This window comes from Actinia tenebrosa, unplaced genomic scaffold (assembly GCF_029948245.1).
Source record: "Actinia tenebrosa isolate PJP-AT-01 unplaced genomic scaffold, QUT_ActTen_1.0 PGA_scaffold0__85_contigs__length_37466705, whole genome shotgun sequence".
NCBI classification, from domain to species: Eukaryota; Metazoa; Cnidaria; class Anthozoa; order Actiniaria; family Actiniidae; genus Actinia; species Actinia tenebrosa.
The window spans coordinates 12,293,349-12,311,892 of record NW_028292569.1 but is presented as its reverse complement, the minus strand read 5'-3'; the positions used below and the strand labels follow the sequence as shown (position 1 = coordinate 12,311,892).

The window sequence follows — 18,544 nt, the reverse complement described above, 5'->3', positions numbered from 1 at the left end:
TGAAAATATACTCATTATGCTATACTATTTGTAAAAATTATATCCACTGACCTTTAGGCTTTTTACATGGTATTTAGATATTGTTAGTAACATAAACTCTAAAAATGAAGATGAAAAAGCAGGACTTGCATTTAACGTATTTATTGAATGCACATGCACAGCTGATGAAAGCTAACAAACAATGCTTCTTGAACACGTTTGACAAGAAATTTGAAAATGATGCATATGACAAGAAGTACCCTGCTTGCAGAAGTCTTTTTCTGCCCCCCCCCCCCCCCCCCCCTTTCCGGCTTCCACCCTGTTGCTCAGCTTTACTAGAAGCAGTAATTTCCATTACCTATTTTACCCAAGGGATATGGCCAAGATTGAAATTCAAGCGTTTTTACGTAATAGGGGTGAATATAAGTTGATTTCATAGAATACCAAGATCATTCATATATATCATGATGTTATCAAAATACATGTACACTCACCTAACATAACCCAGATTCTTTCTCTAGTGATTTTTTTCAGTCTCAGAAATCATATCAAAGCAAACTTATTCTTCAAGGGTTATCCTGCCTTTCAATGCAAAGCTTTTCAACGTAAACCTTTAAATGCAAATCTGATTTTTGAATGGCTGAGCTGTAGGATATCCCATAAAGAATTTAAGGTGTTAAATAACTTCCTGTTTTATGCTGTTTGTCTTAAACAAAACAAAACAAGCCTTATTTTTGCATTCAGTTTTTTTTATTAAAATAATTTCTTGTGAATAAAAAAACTGAATGCAAAAACAAGGCTTGTTTCTAATAGTGTCATTCAAAAATTTGAGTATTCACTAATTAACTAGAAGTTAGAATATGAAGATTGAGAATACTAAGTTTGATGAAAAAGAATCAACCCATTTGCAATACTTGTATAACTTTCACAAGAAACAAATTTTTAGCCTACACCTTGTGGTCTTGATAAAATACTACTGCGAGTTGGTATTTGTGGTCACTAAAGGGAACTGTATAATGGAGTATTTCTGACCATCTTACACAACCTAGCAAAATAATAAAGTACAATCTAAGATAAATGTTCCTTCTTTTGAAAACAGCCACAATCAATAATTACAGCAATAAGTTCTACATCATTTAGCAATCATCATCTCAGTCCCAATTTCTTCTTTTCTTTAGATTTCTTCCTAACCACATCCATGTTTCTATCCTTCCAACTGCTTTTCCTAAGCTTGATAGGTCTATTGCCAATATATTTTCCTGCAAAAGAATTTGAGCACTTGAATGAACTAGAACAAAATAGATACTGACTTTCTAAGATCAACATGCACATTAAAAACAAATTTTATTGGTATTTGTGCAATATAAATTACTAAATTATTATAATAATTATCAGCTCTCAAAAGACATGCTATCAAATATTTATTCCCCTTACTTAGCTTCAGTCCTTCCAAAGTCCCTAAATATCTTGCTGCTGTTAGTATTAGCTATATAATACTAAATAAATAGCTTACCATTCATTTCTCTCATTGCTTTAATGAAGTCATTGGGATCCTTGAAGCTTATAAAGCCATATCCTTTGGACTTACTGGATTTTTTGTCTCTAATAATTTTTGCTTTTAAGAAAGAAGGATATTTTGAAAAAGCTCTAGTTAGCATTTCATCTGTGACTTCATTGCCAAGATCTCCACAAAATAACCTGAAGTCATCTGAAAATGAGGATAACCATAAAAATAAACACAGATTAATCACAAATGAATAGATGAATAGTGAGAGATATTTTCCAAAAATAAGTGTATTACATACTTGGATCCCAGGCATTAAGAGAAGCATCTTCCCATACTTGATTTCCGGCAACTCTGATAAATTTCTTCTCTTTTGTTTTTTTCTTTTCAGTATCTCCTTCACTATGTGTGTAAGCTGATTCCCATTCTTTTTGTTCTGCAGGTGTAATACTAGGTAAGGCTGACCCTGATGGGTTAACAGGATAGACCGCTGGGCCAACCATTGGTACTTGATAAGACGGCATTGGAATTGGTGCCTGATGTACTGGGGCAGGATGAGGGATAATAGGTGGAGGTTGCATCATTTGGTTATTTACTGGTGGAACATTATTAGGCTGATAACCACCAATTGGTATTGCAGGGTTCACTAGCATTGGATTTGGAGGGGGAGGGGGGAGGTTACCATGATTGATTATTGGCGGTCTAGGTGGCATGTTAGGTGGACGGAAGTATTGTGATGGTGGTGGACGTATTCCATGGGCTACAGGTGGTCTAAGTAAGGGTTGTTGTACAACTGCAGCTTCTTGTATTGCTTGCGATGCTATCTTAAATGTGTTGGCTGAAATGATTGGCGGCTTTGATACGGGGTGTCCTAATATTTCTTGTTCAAATCTGCATGGGTAAATAACGTAAAAATACGTTCATTAGGACTGTAATTGTCATAACAGTTTCCTCTTTCGAGTTAAAAAATACTAACACAGAGTCATTACTAAAGGAAACAACGAGTGTCATGGCAGAAACAAATTTCATATAACATTACCTTGACATTTCTTCTTCGAGTTCACTCTTTCGCTCGGACTCATCTTGCACTCCTGGACCACTCATGCTTACAGTTTTCTGTTAAATCTGATAACTATCAATTGAAATAAATAACTAATTCTTGCTGATCTTGGAAGTGTTTTTTGTACTTCTCACGTTTCTTTTACGTTTCTGCTTTGATCGCGGGCTCATATATATATACTGGTACCTAATCAATGGGGTACGTGATGAGATATTAGACTGTGTCCCTTCAGACCCAAGGGTCTCTCGTTCTACATTTCTCACAGGAAGCCCAAGACTCGATTTTCGAAAATATTACTAGCACCATTTTCCGAGTTTAAAAAACCAGATGCAGTATAGCTTCAGAACAAACAGCACCATTATGAGGCATGATGAATAAAAGATGTTTGTACCTAAGCTTGACCATAATGCCCCATGTTCGCTATCTCAAAAAAAAACCAATGGGGACAGCTTTGGATGTCTGCTTTTAAATTTCCTTAAAAAGAACCTGGGTTCAATGTTGTTTACAAGCCAACAAAATCAAACATACCAAACCCATTGTTTCCTTAACCCTGCACTATAATCAATATTATTTTATTTGACTTTTTGCTAGGTCTCTGTGATGATGTCATCATTATGCAATTTCTAATCGAAAATTTCGGCAACCAAATGAGTTATCAAAGGATAGTAACACCATTCTTATTTATTTCAAGAGGGCTTTCAAATCAAGAAGGCGTTCTGTAAGGCTTATAGGCACTTCAAATCTTTGATTTTATTCATTTTAATTTTTTTGACTAAAACACAATATTCAAATAAAATACACTAACAAGATATCAGAAAATACAGCAGTGAGTATGTGTTTGGGTAAATTTATGTCTTCTTGGGAGGAGCCCTGAAATGAAAGCAAAGAAAGTGATTAGACAAAGTAGGTATTAATGTAGCAGGGCTTGAAATAATGAATGGTCAGATACTGGTAAAGAATGGACTAGTTACGATCTAATTATCAGGGCCCAGTTGTTCAAAGCCCGATTAGTGATAATCCTGGGTTAATTCTTAAGACCTGTAGAGTTAATCCTGGATTAGCGCTAATCCAGCTTTGAACCCGGCCCAGAAACCCTTTGTCATACGAGGAAGCATCTCAATTTCAATAAGCCTGGATTTGAACAAGTTACATTAAAAAGTAGCAAAGTTACAAGCCTTCAAAAATGTCAAATATTTATAAAGAATGTATGAACTTTTCAAGAGAAATAGTGAAATTCAAGGCCTTTTCAAAGTCAGATCAAGATATTTTAATGTACCTGTAAACACCCACAACAACAGCATGGTCTCTTTCATATGGTTCAAGAGTTAACTGTTCTTGTGGTTTCATTTTTTCTCCTTGCATCTTTTTTACTTCTCCTGCAAATACTGCTGCTGGTTGTGCAGTTGAATCAATACAGTTTGCCTGAAGATCAAAATTACAAAATAAAGTATTGTCAGACCTTCAATTACAAGAAACTGACAAAAGCAGACTATTAAATTGTTTCATCAATATACACCACACTGAAATCATATTATTAGGTTAAAAAAGGCCTAGGTTTAATGATCAAAGAAAGGTCGTTCTGGGTAAAATGCTAAAGAAGCTAATATTCTACATATTGTAGTTTTGCTGCTCTCAAACACTAATCAAACAATGCATTTTGTCACTTTTAATATATACATGTATCTGTATGCAAATGCCCTCCAAATGTCCAGGATATTGGCTACCCAGAATGACCCTCTGTCTTAGCTTTGATGATATTTTTGATGACCTTTTCAGCCCTGTTTTTTTATGTTCATTATGTGTATAATGTACAAACACCTTTTTGAACCAAGGAGAGCAATAACCCAAATGTTTAGAATCCAAGAAGAAAGCAGATGACTTAGGACAATACCTTGATTGATATTACAAAGTGCCCTCCATTTTTAAGAAACATGTGTGCATTGATTGCAACGATACGGGTTTGGTCTGGCTGTGCTACATCTGCAAATATTGTGTCCACCATACCTGTAAACAGGAAAAATCATTCCATGTTCCTTTAGTAAACTATGTTTGATCAGATGCACTTTACACAATTTGTTGAATGGGTTACTCACCAACTAACATTCTGTACTTGTGAGGATGTCGAGCATCTTCAATTATTGGAATGATATTTGTTCTTTTCTTTGCTACATTAATAAGATCTCTGCCAGATCTGTGTGAGAATTCAACTGCATATACTAGTCCCTCCTACAACAGCAAAGCATATCAAGTCAGTACTAGTATTTGGGGCATAATATCTTGTAGAAAGCAGATATATATATATATATATATATATGATACATAAACACTATATCCATGCCATAACACTGGTAAATAAACTTCATGTCATTTGGCTATGAAGTACTTACAGGACCAACGATGTCAGATACATGAGAAACAGTTGTTCCAGAAGCTGCTCCCAGATAAAGTACTTTACTTCCTGGAGGCATGTGAATCTTATCAACACCACCAAGAATAGCTGCAGCAAGTTTAGATCGGAAGGGATTCCACACTCTGTATTCTATTTTTTCTCCTTCATTTACTCCCTGAAATGAGAATGTACAACATTTTTTACCTATTTTCTGAATAATGATGATGATAATGATGATAATAATTCATGCCCGCAATATTCTGTATTCATGTAGCAAAAATGTCTGAAGTTAAAATAAACATATGATAATAATAATAATAATAATAATAATAATGGGAGGTTCTTATATAGCACATTTATACAATGTCTCAATGAGCTTTACATTTATTGCCAGTGGAGGACTTCATAGGCTGCATTTAAGGTGCTAATTAGCAGCTGTGCAGCTTGCAATCAGGAGTAATTTGTTAGTACATTAGTGTTATGCCTCCAAATAGGGATAGGCTGTCGAACCTGGAGACAATCCCCTACTCTTACGCAAATAATTCAACAGGTTCTTTTATGTCCCCCATTTTTACTGCAGATTAGGAAGGGTTGGGAGACAGGACCTATGGTTTAAAGTTGTTATCCAAGAAGACTGGAAGGTGTAACCATTTGCAGAAATTATTACAAAGGCAGCACCTTCTCCTCAATCATTCTAACATCTTCGACCACGACCTCGCACACAACAGACCAACGCTCTTACGAACTGAGCCAACCAGGGTGGCAGTGAATAGACTCATCATCAAGTACATTTATTTATATTTGCTGTGATATCTCAAATTTAAAATGACCTTCCTCTCAAAACTCAAGGTACATTAATTGTTAAAAATCTCATTATGATAATACAATAATAACAATAATTAATGCTTACATCAACAGATATCTTCTTTTCTCCATATACTGTTTCTCCAGGTACAAGATTTTTGGTTATCAAAGCATCTTCTTTACCTCTTGCAATAAAAACTCCTTAATAAAATTGAACGAACAGCTAATTAGTTACATTTTGCCCATACATTAAACAAATGTAGTAATATAAAGAGGCAACTTATGCGATGCCAAGGAAATAGACTTCAAAGATGGTGCTGCCATTTTGAAACATACATAGAAATGAGGCTCAGTAATAAGGCAGATCTCTATAAACAACAAGGGAAAGGGGTCAAAATATAAAGCTGATTGAGGAGGATTTCAAAAAACGTTATGGATATAAGCATGTAAATTTCAAAATGGTGGTGCAATCCGTGAAATAGCCTATTGTTGCAATAAGATTTAATGACGACCTTGAATATGTATATATCTAATTCTTGGAGAAACAACAAACATAAACCTACCTTCATGTCTGTGTGGCTCAATTGTCACTTTGGCACCTCCCTTCATTCCACCTCGTCCTAAAATTAAGCAGAAACTCTTGAATTGTCACTCTGATTGTAGTTATTAAAAAGTATTAAATCAATACTAGCCTTACCTCCTCCACGTCCACCTCTGCCTCCAAACCCCCCTCGTCCTCCTCCACGACCACCCCCTCTGCCTCCACCACGACCACCTATGGATATTGAAAAGGCCATTCAATTAGTATGCACATATATATACTTGCATTATGCACTTTATTTTTGCAAGTTAATGAATGTAGATGTATAATAATAAATTTAGGGAAGACCAACAAAGCATTCCCTTGTACATATGAAGCTGGGACTACAATTATTCCTACATAGAAGATATCTGGTTCAAAGAAACAACAAAAGAATACTAAGGTAGAATACCAGTTCTACTAACCTCTTCCACCAAATCCTCCTCCTCTGCCTCCACCTCTACCCCCTCCTCGCGGTGAAAATCCTGATGAAGAAAAAGGTTTTGTAGACGTTATTCAAATAAGAATCAACACTTGAATAATTTTGACAATACTTCATCTAACCACAACTTGTAATCAGTACCGATAAGCAATTTATAGTTGCTATAATTTGCTTCTGAATAGACTGTATTTATTATGTATCAGACTTTTGCCTTACATCTACACACAAAAATATCAACATATAACTATTATTCACTTGTGGTGCTATACAGTTCATAATATCCACGGACAAAATGTTCTTGATATGAGGTAGTAACCTAAAAGGTTTTCACTCTATTAACTATGGTTTCAACATCTTGCATCTTAACCACGTGTTGTTTGAAGCGGTATTACAACCCAAAAAATATGATGTACTCGTACACAATCAGCAATATTCATAAAGGATAGTTTAATATATTAACACTTGGTCCTTATCAGGTATGAAATCTTGCCAAAAGTGTAAAAAAAAGCAATAAATATTACCTGGTTTTCCCATCTTGTCCTGTGTTGTAACTTCTACTGCACGTGCTCAAAACAAACAAGTGCGCATGTGCAGTAAGGGCGCAATGCAGAGTGGGTAGCGGCCCGGTCGGCAGCAAGAATCCAAGATGGCGCAGAAGTTAGCTTCTTTGGGGCAAAAAATCGTTACTAGAGCACCTGTAATAGCCACTAAATATGGATTCCAAGCCCTGGGTAAGAACGACAAATATACGTACAACTTTTCATGAGTAAGAATTTATGTAAACATATCGCTGTGATCTATAGACTCATAGTACAATGCTCTAAACATTCATTTTTCTTTCATGTTGAGTGGCTTTATAAATCAAATGCTTATCGTCTTCCTTAGAAAAAAGAATATCTCGTTGGGTTAACTTACACTTTCACGGTTTTTACACAGAAAAAAGCTTTGATTGTAAATAATATTGATTTTGAAAGCAGTGAAAAAAGATGTCAGCCTTGGCGGGCATATAATAACATCTACCATCCGTCTTATCAGCCTTAAAACAGCTTTTACTTAATGTGCTTTTAATTATTTAAAGTTTATTTCCAAATCGTAGTATTCTATTCCATTATGAGGAAACTATGTTGCATCTTGAAGTGGAAGTTCAAAATGAGATTTATACATTATAGCCCTGAGGGGGAGGGGGTAACAGATAATATCACTATATGGTATGAGTTTTTTAACGTTGACCCGCTAAATATTATTCATAGCTCGATCATACTTCGTTTCTGGCTCAACGTTACTGATCAAAATCGAACATTACCGGCCATTTGTTTAAGCTCTGCCATGCCATGACTAACACACAAGTGTTAATCAAATAATTATTAATAATTGATATCATATTTTAATTGCATAATGTTGATGATGTGTGTTTTAGCTTCTGCCAAGAAGGCCCAGCCAACACTAGAGAAGTTCTGGAGTAATGCTAGGGTAGAGATGCGACCACCTAGTCCATCAGATTGGCCAGTAATCAAGAAGGCATTCCTCAACCTTAAAGATGCTACCATTTCAGGAAGATTCCTCAATGTTACTGTCAAAGAAGGTGTGGCCAACACTCTTGTTGCCGTGGAAATTGCTATGTGGTTTTATGTTGGAGAAATCATTGGCAGACGAAGTATTATTGGATACAATGTTTAATCTCTTCTGATATTTAGTCTTGTGTGTTTGATCCATTAGGATTGCCTTCTTGTGTACCATGACTTGTAAGACTGTCAATTACGTTTCAAATAAATGGTCTGATTTTTACTTCTATTATGACTGCTGATATATGTCAATACTACTTGAATGAAATTCACCATAATACAGTGACACCATTATAATTCCCCCAGTGTGATAGAGTTGTCTGCAGAATAGAGGTTTGTTTTACTGTCAAAAAATGGGAAGATGATTTTGGTACCCATGCAGTTGTCCATTTAATTGAGTCAGGAGGGTACCTCTTAGATAAAGGGTGTTCACATAATAGAGGCATTACTGCATATAATAAAGTTTACCCTTGTTTACTCATACATGCCCTACCGAAACAGGACTGCCCACAAAGTAATATAAATAATCCTTTAATATGCTGTATATTTCTTAATTGCTGTTTTGATCCAAGACTTAAAATCCATTAATCTATTAGCAGAAAACCCTATGCCTTCTCATTGTCTTGATTCGTCATTACAGTATTTTTGTTTTTTTTCTTCTCTTCAATATCTATCAATAATATGTAGTTTAATATTCAACATAAGAGTGACAGATGAACAGGCCCTGATGGTCAATATTCAATGCCTATGTTCCATGCACAACCTCTAGAGTATTGTTTGCTGAGTACTTCTGGAAGGAGTTCTTGACTGGGACTCTTCCAAAGCCTTAAATACAAAAGAAAAAGGTCAGTAACAGTGCCATCACTAGGCTATATTTTGGTGTTATGAGGCAAAGAGAAACCCCAATTAGTGATTGATATAATGGTAAGCTACCTTGATTAACTTAAAGAACCTCTTCTTCACAGACCTCTTGGAGTAACCATACACTGTTCTCCAAAATGGCTGACGAGAGCATGAAAATGAGGTCACCCAGTCATGTTGCAAGGCTGAGCAAGGTTCTTCATTCAAAATGAAGGTGGATAGAGCAAATTCAGATCACAACAAAAGGTCAATATACTTTTCTATAAATGCATTACATTTGCTTTAATATCTTTTATCGTGAATTAATAACTGGGTGACTTCATTTTCATGCACTAGTCAGCCATGAGAAAGATACATGAAATAATGGTTGCAAGTTGAGATGGGACGATTGTATTTTATCAAGTTCAACCTTGAATTGCAACCATTGTTTCATAATCACTCAAGTGAATTCAGGAGAAGACTATTTGGTTAAAATCATGCAAACATGTTTTTCTAATGTGAATAATCAAGAATACCTCATTGGTATTACTTGATTGGTCCGAGTCATGGTTGTCAGTTGATGAGAATCTTTTCCTTTGTTTTTCCTATTGAAATAACGAATACCTTGATATATACCACTGGGTGCACCTAGCTGAACCAATATACAAAGAGGAATTATAGCTATAGACGCAGTTGCTTGTGACAAGTGTCTCGAAAATGCTGGGAATATACCTTGTGGTGGTATATTCCCATTACCAAACGTTTTCCCATTACAGAACATGCCTCATTCCCTAGAGTATCATTTCTTTGTTTAATGGTTTCACATGAGAAGACACATGAATACGAATGCAACTCAAGCAAAGAATCTTTTTCTCCTAAGAATGACATGGTCTGTAATGGGAAAACATTGCACGTCCAAATAACTAATAATAAACAACTAATAGTCTAATGATATTGATGATCTGAAATCAGCTAACCTCCTGAGAAGTTTTTCTATCTCTGCTAGCCTTTGAGCTGTGTAGACTAGATGAAGATGACCGATGAGGCTTGGTGGGCGTAAAGTCTGTTCTGGAAAACAAACTTTCCAACTGAAGAGAAAAGAAAAGGAAGAGTCAACTAGTATCCATGCCGCAAGGGTTGTTGTAAGTGGAACACATCGGTACATGTAGTGGGCCTAATTATCTTGTAGCACAGAAGTTCACTTACCTCGTTAACTGAGCTATGTGGTCTTTGTGGTCTTGCTGATCGCTTTTGCTTACTGTAATGAAACTGAACACTACTTCTCTCATTTGCCTTCAGTCTTTCTGTGCGTTCTTGTCCCTTATTATCCTCGTAACTGGATGATATGACTGGTTCGCTGTTTGACTTTCTGCGCTTCTCTTGATTCGCCTCTTCACATACCTGTTAATTATCATACCATTCTGATCAAGTGCTCACTGGTACGGTGATATAGTATCATACCATTCTGATCAGACAGTAAGTGCTCACTGGTATGATGATATATTATTGAGTAGGGTGTGGTCGCAAATATGGGACAAGGTGCAAATTGATTTCAATAGTCCCCTTCACAGTTCCCGGTGCCATCTTGAAAGGTAGCCGGGCCTTTGCATCACGCAGGGAACCGCAAATCCATGCCAAGCACAACATATTCAATACTAGAGGGGAGGCAACTGGAACTGATCTATGCGGCGTTATTTCCATGTAATCCCTGTACATTTTTCACATACCTGTAGTTTGTTGTCGGCTGTTTTGGGTCTTGTTGCACTGACTCTATCATCTTTTTTCGCTTTTCTTTTAAATTGGTCTTGTGAAGTACAAGCCTTGAAAAATTTAAAGAAATATATCATTAAGATTAGGAAATACAATCTTAGTAGTATGTCATAATATCTTTGTTTATCTTGATTTTTATAAAACCGACCAGCTGGACACGATAGAACAGCTCATGAACCAGTGATCAGCAATATGAAATCTATGAAAATCTAAATAAGATTTATGTTAAAATCTGTGATTAAAAACCTAAAAGTAAAAATATAAGAGAGGAGAAAATAAAGTATAATATATACATATATACATGTCATCAGTCAAGTACGAAGAACTAACTTTTTCATCTGCTGCATGATCTGGCGTCCCTGGTATTTGAGGAATGACGTCATGATCAGGCGTCCCTGGCAATTGAGGAATGACGTCATGATCAGGCGTCCCTGGTAAATGAGTAATGACGTCATGATCACCTGATCTCAGATGCTGTTTTCGGTCATCCAAAGGCTCGCTCACAATGTCGACTGAGGTAGAACAGCTTTCAACAGCGAGTGTCTTAGACAAGTTAACAGCACTTTCTTCTTCCTGCAGATGGATTGAAAATAACATAAACTTTCCAAAAATTGGAAGATTAACCTATGATATAGATATAGAGGGGTGATGATCTGACCTGCTTGCTGGGGCCACTATTCAGTGATATAAGAGGTACATTCTCTAACTTAGATGCACGTTGTCGACCCTTTCTTTTCGTGCTTGTCTGATGAGAGAGAGAGAGAAACCATACGATGTCAACAGCAGGATTGAGTTATTTACGCTAAGCCGGGATAGTCTTGATAATTCAGTACCTGTTGATCTTGTTTCTTCGTTCTACTGACATCAGATGCCGTGCTGCGCCCTTCATCTTCGGTACTTGTCGTTCTTCCTGATGTACTGATATACCCCTTCACCTAAGGATTGGGTATTCATCAGCATGATACGTGCATGCTCTACTCGTATAATATCACCTGTGACGTCAGCCTGTAATAATACTCACGTGATCAGTGTTCAAGAGACAATGGAAAAAGAACAAGAAGATTCCCTGAAGAAGGAGTGAAACCATGTCAACTGAAGATATATCTACATAACCTATATAGACCCTTGGTTACTGGGGTTACCATGTCAACTGAAGATATATCTACATAACCTATATAGACCCTCGGTTACTGGGGTTACCATGTCAATTGAAGATATATCTACATAACCTATGTAGACCCTCGGTTACTGGGGTTACCATGTCAACTGAAGATATATCTACATAACCTATATAGACCCATGGTTACTGGCTTGGTTACTGGGGTTACCATGTCAACTGAAGATATACCTACATAACCTATATATAGACCCTTGGTTACTTTCTACAGAATCGTGAAATAATGTTCCTTCAAAATTGTGCAGCCAGATCTGTAATATGAGCCAGCGTAGAGGCTATGTAATACGGCATGAAAGCTCATCTAATCTATTCGGGGCTTATGTGTGGATGCTATATAACGCAGTATTGTATTTACTACATACCTGCAGACCATTTACAAGACCAAAAATCAGCTGGTACCGTAGATTATTGGTGTCTCTTAACGACAAGATCCCGAAGATCCATCCAATACACAGACCAAGTAACATCAATGAATTGGTGCGAAGTCCATACCTTGAGAGACCATCAAACGCCTTAAAACACTTATCTACAGTTTGACAATCATTTTCTCTGACATAATTTTCAATATAAAGAAAATTTTTCATGACAATGGAAGTATACGGTATGAGCGTACCGTTACCATGTCGTGTACTGTGACCGTGTTTCCACAGTCATACGAAGTCTAATTTATTTCAAATACAAATGCGCGTTTGAATACATTAATAATGATATCATAAGCAATGATAGGTTGTATCTCTTTGAAAACTGAACATGACAAGAATTCTAAACTAGTGCGCGGTTGTCGTTACCTAGTTCCTCGTTTTTCGATGACTGCTTTGGGTGAGATATCATATGATGGATACCTCAGTTGCTTCATAATGGTGCAGAGAATAATAATATCTGCCTACCAACACAACAGAAAACAAGTGAGTTAATCATGGTGAAAGCCGCCTACACAATCATTACTTACGACTACAGCAAGAATAGATGGGACAACAAAAGTCCAGACAATCGCATCAGATGCCCAGCAGCTATACAGTGATAAATTGTATCTGTAACAAGTAAGATAAGCAGAATCCAGTGAGACAAACGATTCAAACATTTCAAGGCACCACTGCAGACAGAAAACAGATGTATTTACTTACGTAATTGTACTTTCTACATCAACGAGTCCCACGGTCAGGGTCAGGATTAGAACCATGCACGGGATACCTGTGTAGTCCAAAATACCTTTATTCATGACACTAAAGAAGTTTATCGTTTAACATTTGCAAAAGGTTTGATTGAAACATCACGATGAATCTTTTCTCCTGCATCTGTTACTGAAGGGTGCACTTACCCCAACCCACCAGGAGATACAGCTTTGTGTTCCTGATTGGATGAAAACTGTTTACATGGAAAAAGTATAAACCAAGAGCATCGAGAGCACACCATGTGAAACAAGCTGTTGCTGCTAGATGAAGCAACACTGACAGGATACGACAGCCAATCTACAAAGAAAAACAATCCAGTAACGACCAAAACAAACAGCAATAGTCAGCATCGATTAGCTGATTGGCTGTTTTATATTTGTACTTATTCTATAATTCATCCGTCTTCACCCCATCCAATATTTTTCATTTTACCACTTGGTCGTGATAAGGCAGTGAGATAAGAAGTCAGAATATTCCATTGAATCATTTCATCACAAACTGTCACCTCTTCTTTGTAGCCTTGGATTGCAACGAGAAAGATGGTCTGTGTTGCACATACAGCCATCGTCAAATGCTTTTTGATCAACATCGATTCTGTACGAGGCCTGCAAATGCAACAAAAGATTATGCTCTTTGCAGCTTTGCCATAATATAAAAACACGCTAACTTTCAGCAAAGAACTCGTTCATATTAGACAATTATGACTTTTGCGCTGCGTCTTTTCATATGCAAAAAGCGTCAAGTAAAGATGGAAGATTTCGTGCCTTGCGCGAGATGTCGTGTTGGGAAATGATTATCGATTTTTTAATAGTCCAAAGGTTGCTTATTTATTACTTAGTTTTACGTGACTTGCAATGCTTTCTTCTTTTCTTTTGTATAATAGTTTCTTTGTTTGTTTTTTGTTTTAGTTTTTGTTTATTGTATGGTACAGCAACATGCGTGACATGACGCGACCATAAATCAGCACACTGATGACTAAACGTATCATGAATTGAATAAATCAGCATACTGATGCATGGATGACTGAGTCACACGCTCGGGATGGATCATGATGTTCAAGGAATTTGAAATAATTAACCATCGTTTTCAAACATCTATCTCAATGTTATGCCGTCGAAAATCAACGTGTTTATCTTATTCGTAGCTGTACAAGCTATCGTATTCAGTTTGTATGAATTTGATGCTGTAGACAAAGTAAATGTCGCTGTTAATCGTAGTAGAGAAAGATGGAGGAACTCGAGTGGTTTCTATGAATTCGTTTTCCAGAAGAAGAAAGGAGAGAAAGAATCTTCAAACCATCCTGGTTTGTTTGCTTCCATATCCGAATCTTTATCAAACGCTAAGCAAGTAACTATTGACTGGATTCACTCGTATTTGTCGAAGAAAACTGTTGTCGTTTTGCCGCCACCATCATACATAACTGGTGGTGTTATAAGGGACCATGCATTTGCTCCGAAAATTACCGAAAACAATTTGTTTCTACTGGTATTAATAACATCAAAGCCCAGTTCACTTTCCAGGAGGAACGTAATACGTAAGACTTGGGCAGGAACAGTTGATAGCAAACACAAAACAGGTCGAGCTGCTAAATCAGCAAATATAAACCCGAAGTTCGGTTCAAAGGTTTATTGTGTCTTTACGGTTGGTTTCTCCAATGATGCAAATATAGATCAAGAAGTTGAGAGTGAATATCTCGCGTTTGGGGACATCTTGAGGATAGATAAAAAAGAAAGCTACAGGAATTTAGTTCATAAGATATGGGGTTCTTTTGGTTGGGCTCTTGGTGTGAAGCCCAAGTTCGTTTTAAAAGCAGATGATGATACTTACATTCATTTGCCTAATCTGATTGGCTGGCTTCACGATAAACATTTACCAACCAAGTTATATGCAGGTTTTGTACATTATCGTGGTCAGGTCTATAGGAATAGACAGTCTCGATGGTTTGTTAGTCGTTCAGAGTTCCCTGCTCATTATTACCCAAACTATTGCGCAGGCCCCTTTTACGTGTTTTCTACAAATGTGTTAAAACAGTTGTACGACTCATCACAGAGAATCACACGCTTCCAAGTAGAAGATGCTTATTTTGGTTTGCTTGCTAAAAGTATTGGACTCAATCCCTATCATGCTGGTAATCAGTTCTTATTGGATAATAATTTACACTCGACGTTACCAAAGATTCCCGATAAACGACTGAAGGAGCTGTCAGCTTTGGGGCATGGACTCGACTCTCTTGCCATAGAATTCATTCATGACAAATATACTCGAATTAGAGACAAATCCGCAAAACAATACTAAATCAACTAAAGAAAATTATAATAAATAAGTTTATAATAAAGTTTTTATCAAAGCGAGTATATTCATATGATAATCCAACAATTCAAAGGGGGATCTTTTGTCGCATGGTTTCATGCTGTCTTGTAGCATATTACACTATGCTTATAGTTATGCTCATTGACATTTGACATGAAATCTTGCGACTAAAAGCATAAAAACCAGGCTAGTTTCAAACTCTTCTATTGGAAAGTACCAGTCCCAGTGTTGGGCTTGTTCCTATTTTAAATTCAAGATTAAAAAAAAGAATATAACGAATCATAATGTATTCCAGTATTTCAATCATTACACTCAAATGTTACGTTGATTGACTGGACTGGAGGCTGTCTTATAGCGGATTGCTCAGGAAAGTGAAACTTATTGAATTTGACTTGTTATCCCAAGTCACCCAACTCTGTTCTATTGTACACTATCTATCGTTCTATGATTGCTAATTAGTTATATGACTGATGGTAAGACTAGAGATCAGTAGATTATATCAAAGGTCCTTTTCTTCGGCCATACCTATTCCAAAGCTACTAGTTCTAGCAACAATAACCACGGCTAATTTGAATATCCGATGATATTTATGAACAGCAATTTCAAATCAAATAGATCAAATAGTGGAGGCGATATATTTTACGCATAACTCACTTGCTCCTGCATGATGGCGGCAACATGGCACAGAAGATTCGACTCGTGTATTGCATGCGACACCGACACTCAGCCAAGAATATAATGAAATATGAAAACAATATATAATGATGATGGTGATTTATGATTTGTAATAGCGCCCTCTCTGTATGGAAATATGCAATGGCGCTTTATATTGAATTGTGAATTCATTTGAAATTGCTTTTTATGCAATTTACGACGATGAGAGATGGTTAGTATAGGCGTGGACTCTAAGGGTGGTCACTGCCAGGGTTTCTTTACGTCCTCAGTGGTTCTATATTATGTCCCTCCGATATTGGTTAATGATGAAAAGTGGTGAGACGGGACCGCCATTTAGGCCCCGTCCACACGTATCCGGAAATTTTCGTATCCGGAAATTTTTTTTGCGGATACTGGTTGCGTCCACACGTGTCCGCAAATTTTTGTGTCCGTATCCGCAAATTTTACGAAAACGGATACGTGTGGACGGTGAAAACGATTCGAATACGCTGCGTGTGGACGCGAACATTTTCGTATCCGCAAAAAAAAATTTGCGGATACAAAAATTTCCAGACACGTGTGGACGGGGCCTAAAGTGATCATCCGAGCTACTTGCAAGTTTAACTATTTGTAGATGTAATTACAAAAGCAGCACTTTCTCCTCAGTTATTCTATCTTTTCATTTGCTCCCACTAGAGTTACCTCACGCGCGTTGTCTCCAGTGTCGTTTCTTGTGGTTTACCACTTGTTTCTGCCATGTTTTGGCCTAGTCAAAGACATGTTTTTAAGTTTTGTCATTTTGAATGCCTTAATAAGAAAATCTTTTGTGGAGGCTTTTGTTCACAGCGACGTAATTGGCACCTTTTTGTTGCTTGTGGACTAACTTTCGGACATTAACTGTCAGGCCAAACAAAGAACGCGAGAATGATATTGTAAACACTATATCCAGGAAAAAAACTTGTAGAATAGGAAGGAGAAGCATGACAAGTGTCAAGGAAAGAATATATGATCCTTGAAACACACTTGTCAGAGTATTACATGTCAATCATATTGAATTTTTATAACCTTGATGCTAACTAGACAACGTTTCTCTCGAAGTATAAGATAATAATCTTCATAAATCAAAATCATTCTTTTATTGACTAGTTATGAAGTTTATGCGACACCTGATGAATAATTATTTAGGCTGGCTATATCTTACTGGTGACTCAATCAACCTGGCATGCAAATTGTCTTATACAATATTTTGTCTATGACTTTAGGAAGACAGCTATTTGCAAGAACATTAAGGTTGAAACCCTCTTAAAAAACAGTCATCCTTAAAAACAGGCTAATTTGAAGTCTTGGTCATCGAATCAGTCAGACGAGCTAGTCACCCTCTCTACCGGCCATTGCCGGCTTTTGCACTATGTTATAACGAGTTAACACTAAAGACACAATTTTTAATAAGGTTTCAACCCTATTTTCCCTAGGAACTGAAAACCATCAATAAACATCATAGCACAATCGAAAATCTTAATTGAATAGGAAAAGATAGCAATATCTCATCGCTTTGAGTCGGCGAACAACGACGACTTGATCTCGTATAACGCGTTTTGGATTTTGGAAAACAAAGTCATAATATAATATCATATTCATCTATAGCCGCGCGACGGAGGACGATATATAAAGATGTTAATAAAAGGAACATTAAAGTTAGAATTAGATGTGCATTTATCATACTGACCACTAGTCGACTGGACTAACTTACCTAAAGCACGAGAACCCAATGATCGAAACGACGCAAAAGAAAAGAGATATTCCACATCCAACAATTGCTGTCGCATGCAGAACGTAAGATGGTTTTCCATTCATGATCATTTGCTTTTCTTCATGTCAATGCTGTTTTACTTTTATGTACTGTTGAATACTGGATAAAGGGGTTGCTGGAGGATGTATGTATTTACACCTCTCTAACCATCAACACTTTGTTTCGCTTGTTTATAGAAAATCAGTCCAGTGGTAAATACTTGTATGTAGCCGTAGTTCAGTCGAGCTTAACTGAGTGACTAACAGTGGCTGTTTGTTGATAGCCTTTTCAAATGAAAATCAAACGCGGCGTTTCTATCAGATTTAAAACAGACCAATCCGCTCACTTGTTTGATGAAGACTGATGGATGGAATATTCACACTAGCATGATGAAAAAGCCCCAGTTATTTTTCAATCTTCCCCAGTGTGAGTTTGAACTGAGTGAATCAAATGCGGCACCTGATCGACTACAATTCACTATCAAACATTCTACGGGGGAAAACAACTTGGTT

At 36.8% G+C, this 18,544-nt stretch overlaps 5 protein-coding genes across 7 annotated transcripts; 2 read left to right on the top strand and 3 right to left on the bottom strand.

The window, feature by feature from the left end:
• Positions 1 to 275: 275 nt before the first annotated feature.
• LOC116297169 (RNA-binding protein 42) lies at positions 276 to 2,690 on the bottom strand. The gene is made up of 4 exons (XM_031705338.2): positions 2,523 to 2,690; positions 1,785 to 2,374; positions 1,493 to 1,687; positions 276 to 1,238 (listed from the first exon to the last, which is right to left on the bottom strand). The coding sequence occupies exons 1-4, from the start codon at positions 2,585 to 2,587 to the stop codon at positions 1,126 to 1,128; spliced, it is 963 nt and encodes a 320-aa protein (XP_031561198.1). The 5' UTR covers positions 2,588 to 2,690; the 3' UTR covers positions 276 to 1,125.
• A 596-nt stretch (positions 2,691 to 3,286) lies between these two features.
• LOC116297154 (rRNA 2'-O-methyltransferase fibrillarin) lies at positions 3,287 to 7,317 on the bottom strand. Its single transcript, XM_031705320.2, has 10 exons — positions 7,280 to 7,317; positions 6,742 to 6,801; positions 6,434 to 6,511; positions 6,300 to 6,356; positions 5,843 to 5,937; positions 4,931 to 5,107; positions 4,637 to 4,769; positions 4,435 to 4,547; positions 3,820 to 3,965; positions 3,287 to 3,413 (listed from the first exon to the last, which is right to left on the bottom strand). Exons 1-10 carry the CDS (start codon positions 7,290 to 7,292, stop codon positions 3,392 to 3,394), a joined length of 894 nt encoding a protein of 297 aa, XP_031561180.1. The 5' UTR covers positions 7,293 to 7,317; the 3' UTR covers positions 3,287 to 3,391.
• A 44-nt stretch (positions 7,318 to 7,361) lies between these two features.
• Positions 7,362 to 8,549, top strand: LOC116297156 (ATP synthase F(0) complex subunit g, mitochondrial). The gene is made up of 2 exons (XM_031705323.2): positions 7,362 to 7,489; positions 8,176 to 8,549. The coding sequence occupies exons 1-2, from the start codon at positions 7,405 to 7,407 to the stop codon at positions 8,433 to 8,435; spliced, it is 345 nt and encodes a 114-aa protein (XP_031561183.2). The 5' UTR covers positions 7,362 to 7,404; the 3' UTR covers positions 8,436 to 8,549.
• Positions 8,550 to 8,835: 286 nt separating this feature from the next.
• Positions 8,836 to 18,471, bottom strand: LOC116297150 (uncharacterized). Of its 3 annotated transcripts, none has more exons than XM_031705315.2 (16): positions 17,994 to 18,471; positions 13,785 to 13,884; positions 13,426 to 13,576; positions 13,232 to 13,298; positions 13,057 to 13,138; positions 12,896 to 12,990; positions 12,470 to 12,599; positions 11,952 to 11,996; positions 11,764 to 11,865; positions 11,589 to 11,675; positions 11,261 to 11,503; positions 10,888 to 10,980; positions 10,367 to 10,561; positions 10,138 to 10,248; positions 9,697 to 9,765; positions 8,836 to 9,145 (listed from the first exon to the last, which is right to left on the bottom strand). In XM_031705315.2, the coding sequence occupies exons 1-16, from the start codon at positions 18,101 to 18,103 to the stop codon at positions 9,086 to 9,088; spliced, it is 1,740 nt and encodes a 579-aa protein (XP_031561175.2). In that variant the 5' UTR covers positions 18,104 to 18,471; the 3' UTR covers positions 8,836 to 9,085. The 3 variants fall into 3 exon arrangements, with proteins under 3 accessions (XP_031561175.2, XP_088887324.1, XP_031561176.2); XM_089031198.1 differs by lacking the exon at positions 17,994 to 18,471 and adding an exon at positions 15,107 to 15,230; XM_031705316.2 differs by lacking the exon at positions 9,697 to 9,765 and having other exon boundaries at positions 17,994 to 18,464.
• Positions 13,490 to 15,626, top strand: LOC116297153 (beta-1,3-galactosyltransferase 5). The gene is made up of 2 exons (XM_031705319.2): positions 13,490 to 13,596; positions 14,188 to 15,626. Exon 2 carries the CDS (start codon positions 14,387 to 14,389, stop codon positions 15,572 to 15,574), a length of 1,188 nt encoding a protein of 395 aa, XP_031561179.2. The 5' UTR covers positions 13,490 to 13,596; positions 14,188 to 14,386; the 3' UTR covers positions 15,575 to 15,626.
• Positions 18,472 to 18,544: the final 73 nt, after the last annotated feature.

Excerpts from the sequence above, each read along its gene's own strand:
- LOC116297153 (XM_031705319.2), top strand. The coding sequence starts at position 14,387 with ATGCCGTCGAAAATCAACGTGTTTATCTTATTCGTAGCTGTACAAGCT.
- LOC116297156 (XM_031705323.2), top strand. The coding sequence starts at position 7,405 with ATGGCGCAGAAGTTAGCTTCTTTGGGGCAAAAAATCGTTACTAGAGCA. Across the intron at positions 7,490-8,175 it reads ATATGGATTCCAAGCCCTGG|CTTCTGCCAAGAAGGCCCAG; the intron begins GTAAGAACGACA and ends TGTGTGTTTTAG.
- LOC116297154 (XM_031705320.2), bottom strand. Across the intron at positions 6,512-6,741 it reads AGGAGGATTTGGTGGAAGAG|GTGGTCGTGGTGGAGGCAGA; the intron begins GTTAGTAGAACT and ends CAATATCCATAG. Across the intron at positions 3,414-3,819 it reads GTTGTTGTGGGTGTTTACAG|GGCTCCTCCCAAGAAGACAT; the intron begins GTACATTAAAAT and ends CTTTCATTTCAG.
- LOC116297169 (XM_031705338.2), bottom strand. The coding sequence starts at position 2,587 with ATGAGTGGTCCAGGAGTGCAAGATGAGTCCGAGCGAAAGAGTGAACTC. Across the intron at positions 2,375-2,522 it reads CTCGAAGAAGAAATGTCAAG|ATTTGAACAAGAAATATTAG; the intron begins GTAATGTTATAT and ends TTACCCATGCAG. Across the intron at positions 1,688-1,784 it reads TCTTAATGCCTGGGATCCAA|ATGACTTCAGGTTATTTTGT; the intron begins GTATGTAATACA and ends CCTCATTTTCAG.
- LOC116297150 (XM_031705315.2), bottom strand. The coding sequence starts at position 18,103 with ATGATCATGAATGGAAAACCATCTTACGTTCTGCATGCGACAGCAATT. Across the intron at positions 12,991-13,056 it reads CATCTATTCTTGCTGTAGTC|GCAGATATTATTATTCTCTG; the intron begins GTAAGTAATGAT and ends TTGTGTTGGTAG. Across the intron at positions 10,981-11,260 it reads ATCATGCAGCAGATGAAAAA|GCTTGTACTTCACAAGACCA; the intron begins GTTAGTTCTTCG and ends AAATTTTTCAAG.